This window comes from Antechinus flavipes, chromosome 4, assembly GCF_016432865.1.
Source record: "Antechinus flavipes isolate AdamAnt ecotype Samford, QLD, Australia chromosome 4, AdamAnt_v2, whole genome shotgun sequence".
In the NCBI taxonomy this organism is placed as follows: domain Eukaryota; kingdom Metazoa; phylum Chordata; class Mammalia; order Dasyuromorphia; family Dasyuridae; genus Antechinus; species Antechinus flavipes.
The window spans coordinates 428778571-428793734 of record NC_067401.1 but is presented as its reverse complement, the minus strand read 5'-3'; the positions used below and the strand labels follow the sequence as shown (position 1 = coordinate 428793734).

At 33.7% G+C, this 15164-nt stretch overlaps 1 protein-coding gene across 1 annotated transcript in view; it reads right to left on the bottom strand.

Annotated features, from left to right (window-relative positions):
- Positions 1-2400: 2400 nt before the first annotated feature.
- Positions 2401-15164, bottom strand: part of ADCY10 (adenylate cyclase 10) — a 133121-nt gene continuing 120357 nt past the window's right edge. Inside the window, exons 30-32 of the mRNA XM_051996831.1 lie at positions 12394-12589; positions 4652-4840; positions 2401-2879 (exon numbers count right to left, since the gene is read on the bottom strand). Coding sequence (XP_051852791.1) covers positions 2721-2879; positions 4652-4840; positions 12394-12589 — 544 coding nt within the window. The 3' untranslated portion in view covers positions 2401-2720. The remainder of the gene's footprint in view (positions 2880-4651; positions 4841-12393; positions 12590-15164) is intronic.

The window sequence follows — 15164 nt, the reverse complement described above, 5'->3', positions numbered from 1 at the left end:
AGCAGTCACCAAAACCATTTGGTATTGGCTAAGAAATAGATTAGTTGATCAGTGGAAAAGGTTAGGTTCACAAGACAGAATAGTCAACTATAGCAATCTAGTGTTTGACAAACCCAAAGATCCTAACTTTTGGAATAAGAATTCATTATTTGATAAAAACTTCTGGGATAACTGGAAATTAGTATGGCAGAAATTAGGCAAGGACCCACACTTAACACCATATACCAAGATAAGATCAAAATGGGTCCATGACCTAGGCATAAAGAACGAGATTATAAATAAATTAGAGGAACATAGGATAGTTTATCTCTCAGACTTGTGGAGGAGAAAGAAATTTGTGACCAAAGATGAACTAGAGACCATTACTGATCACAAAATAGAAAATTTTGATTATATCAAATTAAAAAGCCTTTGTATAAACAGAACTAATGCAAACAAGATTAGAAGGGAAGCAACAAACTTCCCTTAGCTTTTATTTATGTTGTGGGAGATGTGTTACACACACACACACACACACACACACACACACACACACACACGATATATACTGTATTAGAAATGAAAGCATCTTAGACTAAAGAAAGTAGTTTTGAGCTGGCAGACTCCTTGAAAGGGTTTTGTGTTTGTTGGATCATATATTGCACTAAATTCCATTGCTGATTGCTTCACATAGAACAATAATATTCCATTAAATGTATATACTATAATTTATTTTTTAAAATAGCTTTTTACTTTCAAAATATATGCAAAGATAGTTTTCAGCATTCACCTTGGCAAACATCTTTACAGTTAAAGGTTCTGATAAAGGCCTCATTTCCAAAATATATAGAGAACTGACCCTAATTTATAAGAAACCAAGCCATTCTCCAATTGATAAATGGTCAAAGGATATGAACAGACAATTTTCAGATGATGAAATTGAAACTATTACCACTCATATGAAAGAGTGTTCCAAATCACTATTGATCAGAGAAATGCAAATTAAGACAACTCTGAGATACCACTACACACCTGTCAGATTGGCTAAGATGACAGGAAAAAATAATGATGAATGTTGGAAGGGATGCGGGAAAACTGGGACACTGATGCATTGTTGGTGGAGTTGTGAACGAATCCAACCATTCTGGAGAGCAATCTGGAATTATGCCCAAAAAGTTATCAAGATGTGCAGTTTGATCCAGCAGTGCTACTACTGGGCTTCTACCCCAAAGAGATACTAAAGAAGGGAAAGGGACCTGTATGTGCCAAAATGTTTGTGGCAGCCCTGTTTGTAGTGGCTAGAAACTGGAAAATGAAAGAATGCCCATCAATTGGAGTGTTGGGTAAATTGTGGTATATGAATGTTATGGAATATTATTGTTCTGTAAGGAATGACCAGCAGGATGAATACAGAGAGGCTTGGAGAGACCTACATGAACTGATGCTAAGTGAAATGAGCAGAACCAGGAGATCATTATACACTTCGACAACGATATTGTATGAGGATGTATTCTGATGGAAGTGGATTTCTTTGACAAAGAGACCTAACTGAGTTTCAGTGGATAAATGATGGACAGAAGCAGCTACACCCAAAGAAAGAACACTGGGAAACGAATATGAACTATTTGCATTTTTGATTTTCTTCCCAGGTTATTTTTACCTTCTGAATCCAAATCTCCCTGTGCAACAAGAGAACTGTTCGGTTCTGCAAACATATATTGTATCTAGGATATACTGCAACATATCTACCATATATAGGACTGCTTGCCATCTAGGGGAGGGGGTGGAGGGAGGGAGGGGAAAAATCGAAACAGAAGCGAGTGCAAGGGATAATGTTGTAAAAAATTACCCTGGCATGGATTCTGTCAATATAAAGTTATTATTAAATAAAATAAAATTTAAAAAAATTGTCAATGCTGAAAAATTACCCATGCATATATCTTGTAAATAAAAAGCTATAATAAAAAAAAATAATAAAGTTACCTGGCTGCTGCAGAAAAAAAAAAAGAAACATGTTTAGTTTTAGCAAGTAAAGACAAAAGTCCTTTAATATTTCTTGACTATCACTGCTGTATGTGTATCTAAGTGTGAACATCACACTTTTTAAAATTAAGCACAAATAAAATTTCTTAAACTAAAGTTAGTATCTATTTGAAAAATTATTAGCAATATTTATTTATAGTTTAGGATAAAAATGATCACTTAGTATTAAACCCTAAAGCTCTATTTGAATTTAGCTGTTATTATTATTAATCTATCTTCCTAATATTTCTCATATCCCTTCTTTTCCTTTCCCTTCCCACCATCCCAATTCCAGGCACTATGCTTAATACCACATTTTTTTTTCATTTCAAAGTCTTTATTATTCCCACAAATATGATACAGACAAGTACAATACTATCATCACCTTTGTAGGTGATATTTCTTATGTGACTACTTATCTTTTTCACATTTCTAAAGAAACGAATTATGATTGTTTTGTAACTCTACACTATATATAAATTGTTTAATAATTTATCAATTTAACAATTAACAGAGAAATTGACAAAATATGGAGCTTACTACCTTTATACCCTATCTTCCCCCTCTACCCTCAAAGAGATGGGAAGGCAAAAATGCTCAAACAGAAGCAATGTGTAAGTGCTAGATGAATTCAGCATGCCCAGAAAGGAAGCTTAGAAATTATTTGGATGATGAAAATGACCTACTTTCCAAGTTCTTCAATCTTGCTCATAAAAATGCTAGTAGTTATCCATGATAGTAATTTTAAATCGGAATTTGTTTTGTTCAACATTCTTTATTTTGTTGTCATCAAATTCGATTTCGTTCCACCTTGGAAGACGCAACACTATTTGAAGCCAGCTGTCTTCCTCAGACACTTCATCAGAGTACCACCATCTCTGAGAAAAGATAAAGGGAATTCAGAATGTGTTCCCTGTGACAAATTCAATTATTAAGTATTATTATTAAGTATTTTTATTTTAGAAATATTCTGCATGACCTACTACTAGGCTTTTCAAAACAATGGAATTGGTAAGACAATTGATTGACCAGTAAATTTCATGCTGGATTTGGAGACAGGAGGAGTTGAGTTCAAGTTCCTGCTTCAGACATTAACTAGTTGTGTGATCCTGGACAAGACACTCTCCCATCCCCACTGCCTCAGTTTCCCCATTGGTAAAACAACAAGAGGCATTTATAAAATACTTAGAAAATATGATTTCATTTAATCCTCACAATTACCCTGGAAAGTGAGTGCTATTTTTATCTCACTTAAAAAATGTTTTTTATTAAAGCTTTTAATTTCCCAAACATACGCATGGATAATTTTTCAACATTAATCCTTGCAAAACCTTGTGTTATAATTTTCCCTCCCCTTCCCCCAATCCCCTAGGTGGCAGGTAATTCAATATATGTTAAACATGGTAGACATTTAAATCAAATCTAATATATGCATACATATTTATACAATTATCTTGCTGCACAAGAAAAATCAGATCAAACAGGAAAAAAAATAAGAAAATAATATGCAAGCAAACAACAACAACAACAAAAAAAGAGTGAAAATGCTATGTTGTTAACTACACTCAGTTCCTACACTCCTTTCTCTTGGGTATAGATGGCTCTCTTTATCACAAAATCATTGGAGCTGGTCTGAATCATCTCATTTGTTGAAGAGAGCCATGTCTATTAGAATTGATCATTATATAATCTTGCTGTTGCCATGTATAATGATCTGATTCTTCTCATTTCATTTAGCATCAGCTCATATAAGTTTCTCCAAGCCTCTCTAAAATCATCCTGCTGATCATTTTTTTATAGAACAATAATATTCCATAACATTCATATACTGTAACTTATTCAGCCATTCTCCAACTGATGTATCCCAATTTTATGTATGAGGAAATTGAGGGATATAGATATTAAGTGATTTGCCCAAATCACGAAGCAGGATTTGAACTCGGGATGATAATAGTACCCACGTCACAGGGTTTTGGTCATGATTAAATGAGATGACATATTAAAGCTTTATATAAATGTTAGATATTATTATTATTATTATAACTATTCTGTTGTATCCTCTGAAATGCTCACAAATTTTTAAAAGTAAACAAACACAAACTAGCCCACTTGCACATTTTCTAGTTTGCTAAAGTTAGATGACCTTCTACAAAGGAGGTTGGCCCCCTCTAGCATAGTCCAGTTTCCAAAGTATTTAAAAGGAACTGGATACACAGAGACACTACTTAAGTGGAAAGTAGCAAAGAGTTTAATGTAAATGACAGAATTCCCATTTAATGTAAATGACAGAATATTCAGTACTCTATTCACTTAATTTAATTTTAAAGTTAATTTAATGAGAGGCAATATGACATAATTGATAGAGAGCTGACTTTGTAGTCAAGAAGGTTGAATTTAAGTACTATTTTTTCCTGTCCTGCCTGAGTAATTCTGTGCAAGTCACAATATCCTGCAATGCCTCAGACAAGTCTAAGGCTATAATTCTAAGCTAGTGCATCGGTAGAGAAAGTTCTTCCCCAAGAACATCCTACAGCCATAAAATCAAAGGCCTTGTCAAAAAGTTAACATAAGTTACGTTCTGTTCCCCACTGCTAGACTGTGCACTAGAGTCAACAAACCCCACTTCCCTTTCCCAGTTTCCTTTATTTACTTTGCTGATATTTATCCAACTTTTTTCCAGTACATTTCCTTGGACTTCACAGATCTGTAAAGCTGTTTTCAGGAAAACATTACAGTTCTCCTCATCACCCATTAGTATGCATGCATAAGCCATCAGGTGGTAAATCCTTGGGTGGAAGATAGGACCTGTGGAACTTTGAGCTACCAAATTCTCCAGATTCTGATGAAAGAATAATAGATATCTAGTTTAGAAAAAAAGAATCTTATACCTAAAAAATTATGTTATACACAGTTAAATCAGTGGAATCACAATGATATACATATTCACAAATGATTTGATTTTGTATTTCATTCATATCAAGAAAGTTTCTATAAAAAGAATTCAGAGGAACACCGTTAAATTTGTGAAATACTATATGGTGACCATAACAAATTGATAATCCAACCAGTTCATGATTTTGTGGTTGTTAGTGGTACTGAGGAATTTTTCTTGGGTATGTGCTTGTCCTCCTTGAGATGGATTTTAAAAACTAATGAGTAAAGTCAAACTATTGTAGATATATGTGCAAGCTAATATGCTAAGTACTATGGAGACTATAAAGATGAATAAGAATCGTCCTGATCCCTAAGAATCTTATAAATTAATTACATTGGGATCTTTTATGTGCCAAGGACTGTGCTAGATGCTACAAGCATACATAGTGCCTTTCTTCAAGGAGATTATTTACTAATGTCAGGTAATATTATGTTGGCAGCATGATTATGTGTGTTTTCTATTGTAAAATACTATTAACCTTAGTATTATCTGTTCTTATGTGTGTTGCCTCAAGGAACAACTTTGATTCTACTATTCTTTGTAGCAAGCTGATTATGATGATGATTCCAAAGAGGGCTAATCTGCAAATCTATGCTATCCTTTCTATTGCTTTCTCTTAAAGGTAACTTAGCCTGGAAAGGCAGATTTTCTTTAAAAGTTAATATTCAGAGATCTATCACTTTAAAAAATCACTAATCTTCTCCAAACTCATCAATGTCATGGTGGGAAGAGGAGTGGCAATGCAAAGGACTAGCCTAGCCAAAATCATGACTTTTTCACATGGATTTTGAAAATGATCTTCAGTTTCCTTTTCTTCTTCCTTTTCCAAAATCAAATAAGAGTGCTAAAGGAAAAAATTGATAAAAAAAAAAGAAAGCTAAAGAAGAAAATTATGAAAAGACAGCAACTTGATAAAAAGAGGCACACATGCAAAAAAAAAAAACTAGAGAAAAACAACTGGCTTAATGAGAAAAGAAATGCAAAATTCATTGAAGAAAATAATTCCTTAAAAAACAGAAGTAGACAAATGGAAAAAGAGATAGAAAAATTCACTGAAAAAATAATTCCTTAAAAATTAGAATTAGGCAAGTGACAGCTAATGAATCACTGAGATACCAATAAGCAATAAAACAAATTCAAACAAATGGGGGAAAATAGAAGAAAATGTGAAATATTTCATTGTAAATCATAAAGGACTCAATAATGTTTAACTGTTTACCTTTTTATATGTGAAGATAATACATGTATCTTCTAAGATCTTTGTCATTATTAGGGCAATTTGGAGTCTACATAGAAAAAAGCTATGGGAATGAGTTGGTTATGTTGGGATGGTATGAAAAAAGATGGTTAGAAAGAGAGATGCCCTGGGAGAAAAGAGGAAGAATAGAGAAAATTATTTCATATAAAATTTGCAAGGAAGGGGGGAAGAATGGTATGGAATGGGGGTAAACAATGATTGAACCTCACTTACATCTAAGTTGTTTTTTTAAAGGAATACATACATACACACATACACACACACACACATACATACACATACTCACATTGATAATAGAAACCTATCTAGCCAACAGGGAAGTAAAAAAATGGGCAGGGAGTGGTAGGGTGATAGAAGACAGATTTAAAAAAAAAAGGCAAAAACAAAAAAGACTTGAAAGGAGGGACAGGATAAAAAGAGAGAGACATTTAGTTATAAAGAATGTTCCGCCTCATCATTTCTCCACTAGGAAGGTATATTTAATCATCCCGGTGTGGGGGCTCTAGAAAGCAATGGTATGTTTTGTCACCCCAATTTGGGGGTTCTAGAAAGCAGGACACAACAAAGAAGAAAAGATGATAGAGGGAAATGCACATTTAGTGATCATAACTGTGAATGTGAATGGAATGAACTCACCCATTAAATGGAAGTGATAGCAGAATAGATTAAAAACCAAAATCCAATAATATGTTTACAAGAAACACCCTTAAAATAGAAACACACTCAGAAACAGTTAAAATAAGAAGCTAGAACAGAAAGGTTGGAAGTAGCAACCATGATCTCAGATAAAACGAAAGCAAAAATAGATTTAATTAAAAGGAATAAGCATGGAAACTACATTTTACTAGAAAAACCTATAGACAATGAAGTAATAGCAATACTAACATATATGCAGCAAATGGCACAGCATCCAAATTCTTAAAGGAAAAATCCATTGCAGGAGGAAATAAGATAGTAAAAGTATACTAGTGGGAGACCTCAACCCCTCCCTTAGAGCTAGATAAACATGAACATTAAATAAATAAGTAGTCAAGAAGATGAATAGAACTTTGGAAAAAATAGCTATGATAGATCTCTGGAGAAAAGTGAATGGGAATAGAATGATATATACCTTTTTTTCAGTTGTACTATTGTGCCACAGTTCTCTTTTAATGTCCTGACCCAGTTTCCCTAATTGTCCTCAGTTACTCTGTCCCAAAATCCCAAGCTATAATCATTCCCTCTTAATGTTTGATAGGATAAAGGTCTTATATCTTTAGGCTATAATCATTCCTTCTTAATGTTTGATGGAATAAAGGTCTATCCATTTTAGACATCATTAGAATATCAGGAGCTTCTCTGGTACTTCCCTCCATTATGTCATTCTAGGTGTCTACCCCCATTGGGTCATCCTCATTAGATCATCCCCATCTGAGGTACCTCCCCCATTATGTCATTGTTCTTGTTACCCTATAAAAAGAATCTTGTATCCAACATTCACTGCTAGATTCTTGGAGACGATAGTCTCATTCAGTCCTGGGACCAAACCATGCATTCATTTGGTCCCAGTAAATCTCTCCCTTTCAAATAAATTATTAAATTCTCTAATCTCTCTCTGGCCTCAGTTTCTCTGGCATTACAGTACATGGCACCTTCACAAAAACTGACCATACATTATTAGTCCATAAAAATCTGACAACCAAATGCAGAAAAGTAGAAATATTAACTAGTTTCTTCTCAGATCATAATGCAACAAAAATTACATTTAATAACAGGCCATGGAGGTATAAATTAAGAGCTATTTGGAAACTAAATAAGCTAATTCTAAAAATGAGTGAGTCAAAGAATAAATCATAAAAAAGTTTTCATTAAAGAAAATGACAACAATTAACAGAAATTTTGTGGGATGCAGATAAAGCAGCATTTAGAGGAAATTTTATAACTTTATGGTTAATTTGATTTTATAAAAAAGAAAGAAGTCAAGCCAAATTAGTGTCAAAAATAAAAAAGATGACTTTACTGCCAATAAAGATAAAATTAAAGCAATTAGTAGGAGATATTTTGGTTAATTATATGCCAGTAAAACTGACAATCTAAGTAAAATAGATGAATATTTACAAAAATATAAACTTCCCAGATTAGTAGAAAATAAAAAAACTTTTAATAATCCTATCTTAGAGAAAGAAGTTGAATAAGACATCAATGAACAATTCTCTAAGAAAAATCCCCAGAACAAATGGATGAATTCTACCAAACATTTCAGAAATAATTAATTCCAACACAATATAAAGTTTTTGAAAAAAATTAAGTAAAGGAGTTCTACCAAATTCCTTTTATGATGCAGATAAGGTTTTGAGACCTAAACCACAGAGAATAAAAACAGAAAACTATAAACCTAATTTCCTTAATTACAAAAATTTTAAATAAAATATTAGCCAGTGAGACTATAGCAATATATCACAAAGATTACACACTGTAACCAGTAGGGATTTATACCAGGAATGCAGGGCTGATTCAATATTAGGAAAACTATAATAGATCATATCAATGACAACAACAACAAAAAAATGATATCAATAGATACAGAAAAATCTTTTGGCAAAATACAATACCTCTTCCTATTAAAAGTACTAGAAAGCACAGGAATTAATGGAATCTTCCTTAAAATGATAAGCAGTATCTATCTAAAAACAAAAGCAAGCATTATCTTTAATAAGGATAAGTCTTAATAACTTAGGAGTAAAAAAAGGATGCCCATTATCACCACTATTATTAAATATTAGACTAGAAATGCCAGCTATAGCAATAAGAAGAAAAAGAAATTAAACATATAGCGAGGAGACAAAAATGTCATTCTTTTCAGATGGTATGATGTATTACTTAGAAAATCCTAGAGAATCAATTAAAAAATTAGGTGAAAGAATTGACAATTTCAAAGTTCCAGGATATAAAATAAATCCATAAAAATCACCAGTGTATCTAAATACTGTCAACAAAACCTCGCAGGAAGAGATAGAAGGAGAAATTCTATTTAAAATAACTGCACACTAAACAATACTTGGTAGTTGATTTGCCAGGATGAACCCAGATTTATATGAACATAATTATGAAATTTTCACACAATTAAAGATGGGACTGAACAACTGGAAAATATTCATTGTTCATGGATAGATTGAATAAATAAATAAAAATGGCATTATTCAATCTATTTATTCAGTACTCTACCAATCAAACTCCTAAAGAATTATTTTATAGAGCTAGAAGAAATAGTAATAAAATTCATCTGGAAAAACAAAAGATCATTAATATCAAGGGAATAAATGAAAAATGTGAAGGAAGGCTACTATATTTCAGATTACATTACAAAGCAGTAATCATCAAAATAATCTGCTCCTGGTTAAGATATAGAGTGATGAATCAATAAAGTAGACTAAGTACATATATAAGTAGTAAATGACCATAATTATCTAATGTTTGTTTGATAAACCTAAAGATTCAAACTTTGGGGGTAAGAACTCAACATTTAACAAACATTTTTGGGAAAACTGGAAAACAACTTGGCAGAAACTAGGCATAGACCAGCATCTTACAATGTGTACCAAGATAAATGATTTAGACATAAAGAGTGATATAAGTAAATTAGGAAAGCATGGAAAAATATACCTGTTAGATCTGTGGATAAGGAAAGAGTTTATGTCCAAACAAGATAGAGAAGATTACAGGAAGCAAAATCGATAAATTTTGATTATCTGAAATTAAAAAGCTTTAGCAAAAATAAAAATGCAGCCAAAAATTGAAAGGAAAATAGAAAACTTGGAGAAAATGTTTAGAGCAAGTTTCTCTGATAAAGGTCTCATTTCTCAAAAATATAGGGAAAATTGAGTTAAATTTAAAAATAAGAATGATTCTTAGTTAATAAATTATGAACAAGTAGTTTTCAGAAGAAAAAATCAAAGCTATCAATAGTTAGATGAAAAAATAGTCTAAATCACTACTCAATAGAGAAATGCAATTAGAACATCTCTGATAGAAGATCTCATGCCTCTCAGGCTGGCTAACATGACAGAAAAGGAAATAATAAATGCTGTAGGAGATGTGGAAAAACTGGGACACTGTACTATTGGTGGCATTATGAACTGATTCAACCATTCTGAAGAACAATTTGGAACTAAGGTTTATAAAAGATCCAATCAATATCACCATTAGATCTATATTCCAAAAAGATAGGGAAAAAAGGTGGAAGTGTATCACATATGTACAAAAATATTTATAGCAGTTCTTTTTTTGTGGTGGGAAAGAACTGAAAACTGAGGGGATGCCCATTATTTAGGTAATGACTGAACAAGTGATATATGAATGTGTTAGAATACTATTGTGCTATAAGATATAATGAGCAGGATGATTTCAGAAATATCTGGAAAGAATGATGCAACATGAAGTAAGCAGAACCAGGAAAAAATTGTACACAGTAACTGCAATATTTTAAGAATGATCAATTGTGACAATTCCAAAAGATCCATGATAGAAGATGCTATTCACCTCCAAAAAGAGAACTCTTGAGTTCAGATTGAAGCATACTTTTTTTATACTTTCTGTATTTTTTTTGTTTTATTTTGTTGATATTTTCTTTTGCAACATGGTTAATATGGAAATATGGTTTGCATGACTTCACATATATAATCAATATCAAATTTCTTGCCCTCTCAAAGAGGAGGGAGGGACAGAAGAAAGGGAGAGAATTTGAAACTCAATTTTTTAAAGTGTGTTAAAATCTTTTATACATGTAATTGGGAAATATTTGATGAAATTATATATATATAAAATGGGTTAAATTTAGCTTGGCTATTATATGACCTGTGCCACCTTTGGACAATTTATTTAAACTCTCAGTTATTTCATTTATAAAATGAGGTTATTGGACTTGGTGCTAAGATCCCTTTTATCTCTAAATTTGTGATCCTAAGTATTGAAATATATTATTTACAGAAATACAATTTTCTAGGCATCTAGGTGGTAGAGAGTGTATAAAGAGCTGAAGGAGTCAGGAAGACCAGAGTTTAAATACTGCCTCAGAGTCTTACTAGCCATGGAAAGTCACAACCTTTTTCAGGCTCATTGTCTTTATGTCTATAAAATGGAAATAATAATAGCACCTATTTCAGGGGCTTGTTGTGAGGATCAAATGAAATTAACATATTCAAATGGTTAGAGAATTATGTAAATGCTAGCTGTTACTAAAATAGATTATTCCTGGAATGGTGTGTTTTTAATGATTTCAAATATTTTTGGAAATTTGTCTGAAAAGAATTCTTCCACTTTGATACTTTAATAATTTTTATAGATGAAGAAACAAGTTTAGAAAGATTATGTGACTTGACCATAGTTATATAGCTAACTAAATAATTAGATTTGGGATTTGACTTCCAATCTCATGACTATGGGCTCAGCATTCTTTCCTTTCTGGACATCATTCCAAAGATGCCAATGTGTTATCATATTGCAATGGTAATATGGAAAGTATACATTAAATTGGCAGTAGTGATTCCCAGACGTGATTTGAAAGTTTGCTTGCTCATTTCCTGATCTTGCTATCATTTGCCTCCATTTTCTACAAAGTAAAATAAGAATTGGGAGAAATCTGGTTAACTGATTAGGGGTGAAATGGGGTTAGGGTTTGCTTATTTCACTGTAATAGGTTTTGGTGAATTTATAACATTAAGGTCAATGTGCCTAGACTCCAGGCAACAAGTAACCACAGGATGATGAGGTTACTGGGAGTTTAAATAAATTGTCCAAAAATGGCATAGGTCATATTCCTTAGTTGGGGATTGATGATGGGGACATAAGCTAGGACAAAGGGGTCATGACCTCTTTGCACCCAAGAGGTCTTAAAATTAGAAAGTAAATGAAGAGCAATTGGTTTAAAATCATGCTGAAAACAACATGATAGGACTGCAATTGAAATTAGGAGAGATAACTAATTTTTTAAAAAATATTTCATCTTGGAACTGCATTGTCTAAACACTCTGCTAATGAAATAGCCAAGTTTGAGGCAGTGCTTTTCTTATTGGTAATCACCCTTTCAGGAACAATATAAAAATAACTCACAAGATTAACTGAAAATCCAAGTAATATACTTTAAGTATATTTAAGCAATATCCTCTGCTGTTATGCTAATTGTCCTGAATGAAAACTCAGCAAAATACAAGGAAGGAGTCACCTTGAGTAGTTCAACTCCAATGTCCTGGACATTCTCCATTTGTTCTTGAATTTGTTTTTGGAGGCAAAGAACCTGGCATTCCATGTACCTGCTAAATCCCTCACAGAAAAGGAATGATGGAGTTCTTCTGTGGACCAGCTTTTTAGCTCTGTTGAAAAATATTTCAAAATGTTCCCACTCCTCGTGTCTAGCAAACCTAAATCACCAATAGAAAGGGAAGGAGGGAAAAGTAAGGTCAGCATCACAATTGAAGTCTCTTGCTTTTATGAATTCATTTTTAGTGAAAATATGCCTTCCAGAAACCAGGCCCCTGGAAGCCACCCTGGGCCAACCAACTGTGGGGAAAATGCAGTTTCAATGTTGAGTTCTGGCTGGAGTAGATTCTGAGCCTATTTTAAATAGCACATTCCTCCCACTTTGATTCTGTAAAGTAGGAACAACAGTTGATGATAAGGGAAGTGGGAAAGGAGAGCCTGTATGAATTGGTGAATCGGGTACCCAGAAGGCAAAAGGGAAAAATCAGCTCCATTATCCAACTGCTGGAGGGCTGTACTCCAGGGGATTACAACCTCCAGGGCTCATGGTTAGCCAGAATTTTTTAACATGATTTTGGGTTAAGTTTCCTTCATCTGATCTCTTTCAAAACAGCCAAATAAATGTTACAAAATAATGTTAGAATTCTAGAAGGAAAAGCAGTGAATATTTTCTAAGATTTCTTTTTCAGTTTTTTGGCTCTCACTCTTGCCAGCACTGGTAGCACTTTCATGGTGGGATTGCTGGAATATTCCTTGGTCCCCACTATTATTTCCAGGCTTTCCCTCTACCACTATCAATCACTCGGTAAGTAACCTTTTCCCCTTTGAAGGAATTCAATAAATATGGATTTATTGACCAATCAAGATTCTGGTAACTTGTCTACAGACCTCCTTCCTTCTTCAAAAATTTAGTACCTGGCTCACAGCCTTTCTTTCCTCCCCAAATCCTTGTACTAGTAGACTTCAATATACATATTGATATTCTCTCAAACATCATAACCTCCTAATCCCTCAATTTACTCATTTCCCTTGACCACCTTTTCTACCTTATCAAAGCTATATACATCTGTACGGTCATACTCTTTTCATCACTCACAAATGTTTCACATGAACTCTTAAAATTCCTTTATCTAATTATCATGAGATAATTATGATTCCATTTCTTCCTCTGCCTTTCAATTTTAAAACCTATTTTTGTTATTTTTTTTCCTTACTGACCAGCAATCTTTACATCCCTCAGATCTCTCCAAGCCATCATCCTTGCACTGGTTATATCCCTTTCCCTTCCTATCTTGATCTCTTGTTGAGCCAGTCCAACCCTACACTGTCCTTTTTTCTTGAATGTCTTTTTCCTTTATCCTAAAACCCTTGCACTCCTTTGCTCCTGCCATCTGCTTCCTTTGGTTGTCTACTGCTGAACAAATCTGGAGAAAATCATGAAATGTTGCCACTTGGATCCACTACAAATTTATGTTCTCAACTAGACCTTCAGTGCAGGAAGGTAGTTTTTTTATATCTCCCTAATGGAGTCACCATTCCTCAAGCATTCCATAGCTCTTTCTTCCCCTATCCTCTCAGCTGAGTGCCTTACCTCATTTCATTGAAAAAAGTTGAGGCTATTCTCAGAGAGCTCTCTTCTGCCCCTCATATAACTTTCCCCAATATTTCCTTCTTAAACCTTGCCTCACATGAAAAGATAGGTGGCTCTTCTCTGTGTCAAGGCAATACCTTCCATGCACAAGTGATCTCATCCTAGTCCATCTTCTCCAGTAGATCATCCCCTCTATCATCCCCACTTTCACTAATATTCAATCACTCCCTTTCCTTTTGCTGCTTCCATTTTGCCTACAAATATGCTCAATGTATCCTGTATTTTCAAAATATCCATCCATTCTTGCTATTTATCATTCAATATTCCTCCTCCCTTTTATATCAAAACTCAAATGAGAAGACAATTTACAATAGGTATCCCCACTACCTCTCCTCTCACTCCCTTCTTAATTAACTCTTTGCAGTCTTTACTTATCATTCAACTGAGATCATGCTTTTTGAATTTACCAATGATCTCTCAATAGTCCATGACAGCAGAGAGCTTCCATTGTGAAGGCATCCAGCAAAGAGGAGCTTAATAGAGAGATCAAAACAGCAAAGGACCCCACATGGTTGGAGAAAGCAGCTCACCTACTGACATCACCAGAAGATGTCAACAGTTCTGTAGAGACAGTGGTCTTTTTCTAGCCAAATCTCATTGTCTTTTCTCTATTCTCCTCCTTCCTGATCTCTCCACAGCCTTTGACACTGTCAATCATCCTCTTCTCCTTTATACTCTCTTTTTCTAAAGGCAGTGGTGACACTGTTCTCTCCTGATTCTCCTCTTTATCTCTTGTTGGATATTTAAGTCTGATAACTGTGTCTCAAAAATCTCATCTTGGGCTCTCTGTTTTCTCTTTTTCCTTTAGCAATTTCACCAGTTCTGATGGTTTTGATTATCATCTTTATTCAGATGACTCACAAAGCAATCATCCAACCTTTATTCTCTCTACCTCCTGTCTTACCTCTGCAACTGCCTTTTAGACCCCTCAAACTGAATGTACTGTAGACATCTTAAATTCAATATATCCTACTGCAACATATCTAACATATATAGGACTGCTTGCTATCTAGGGGAGGGGATGGAGGGGGGGGAGGGGAAAAATCGGAACAGAAGTGAGTGCAATGGATAATGTTGTAAAAAAA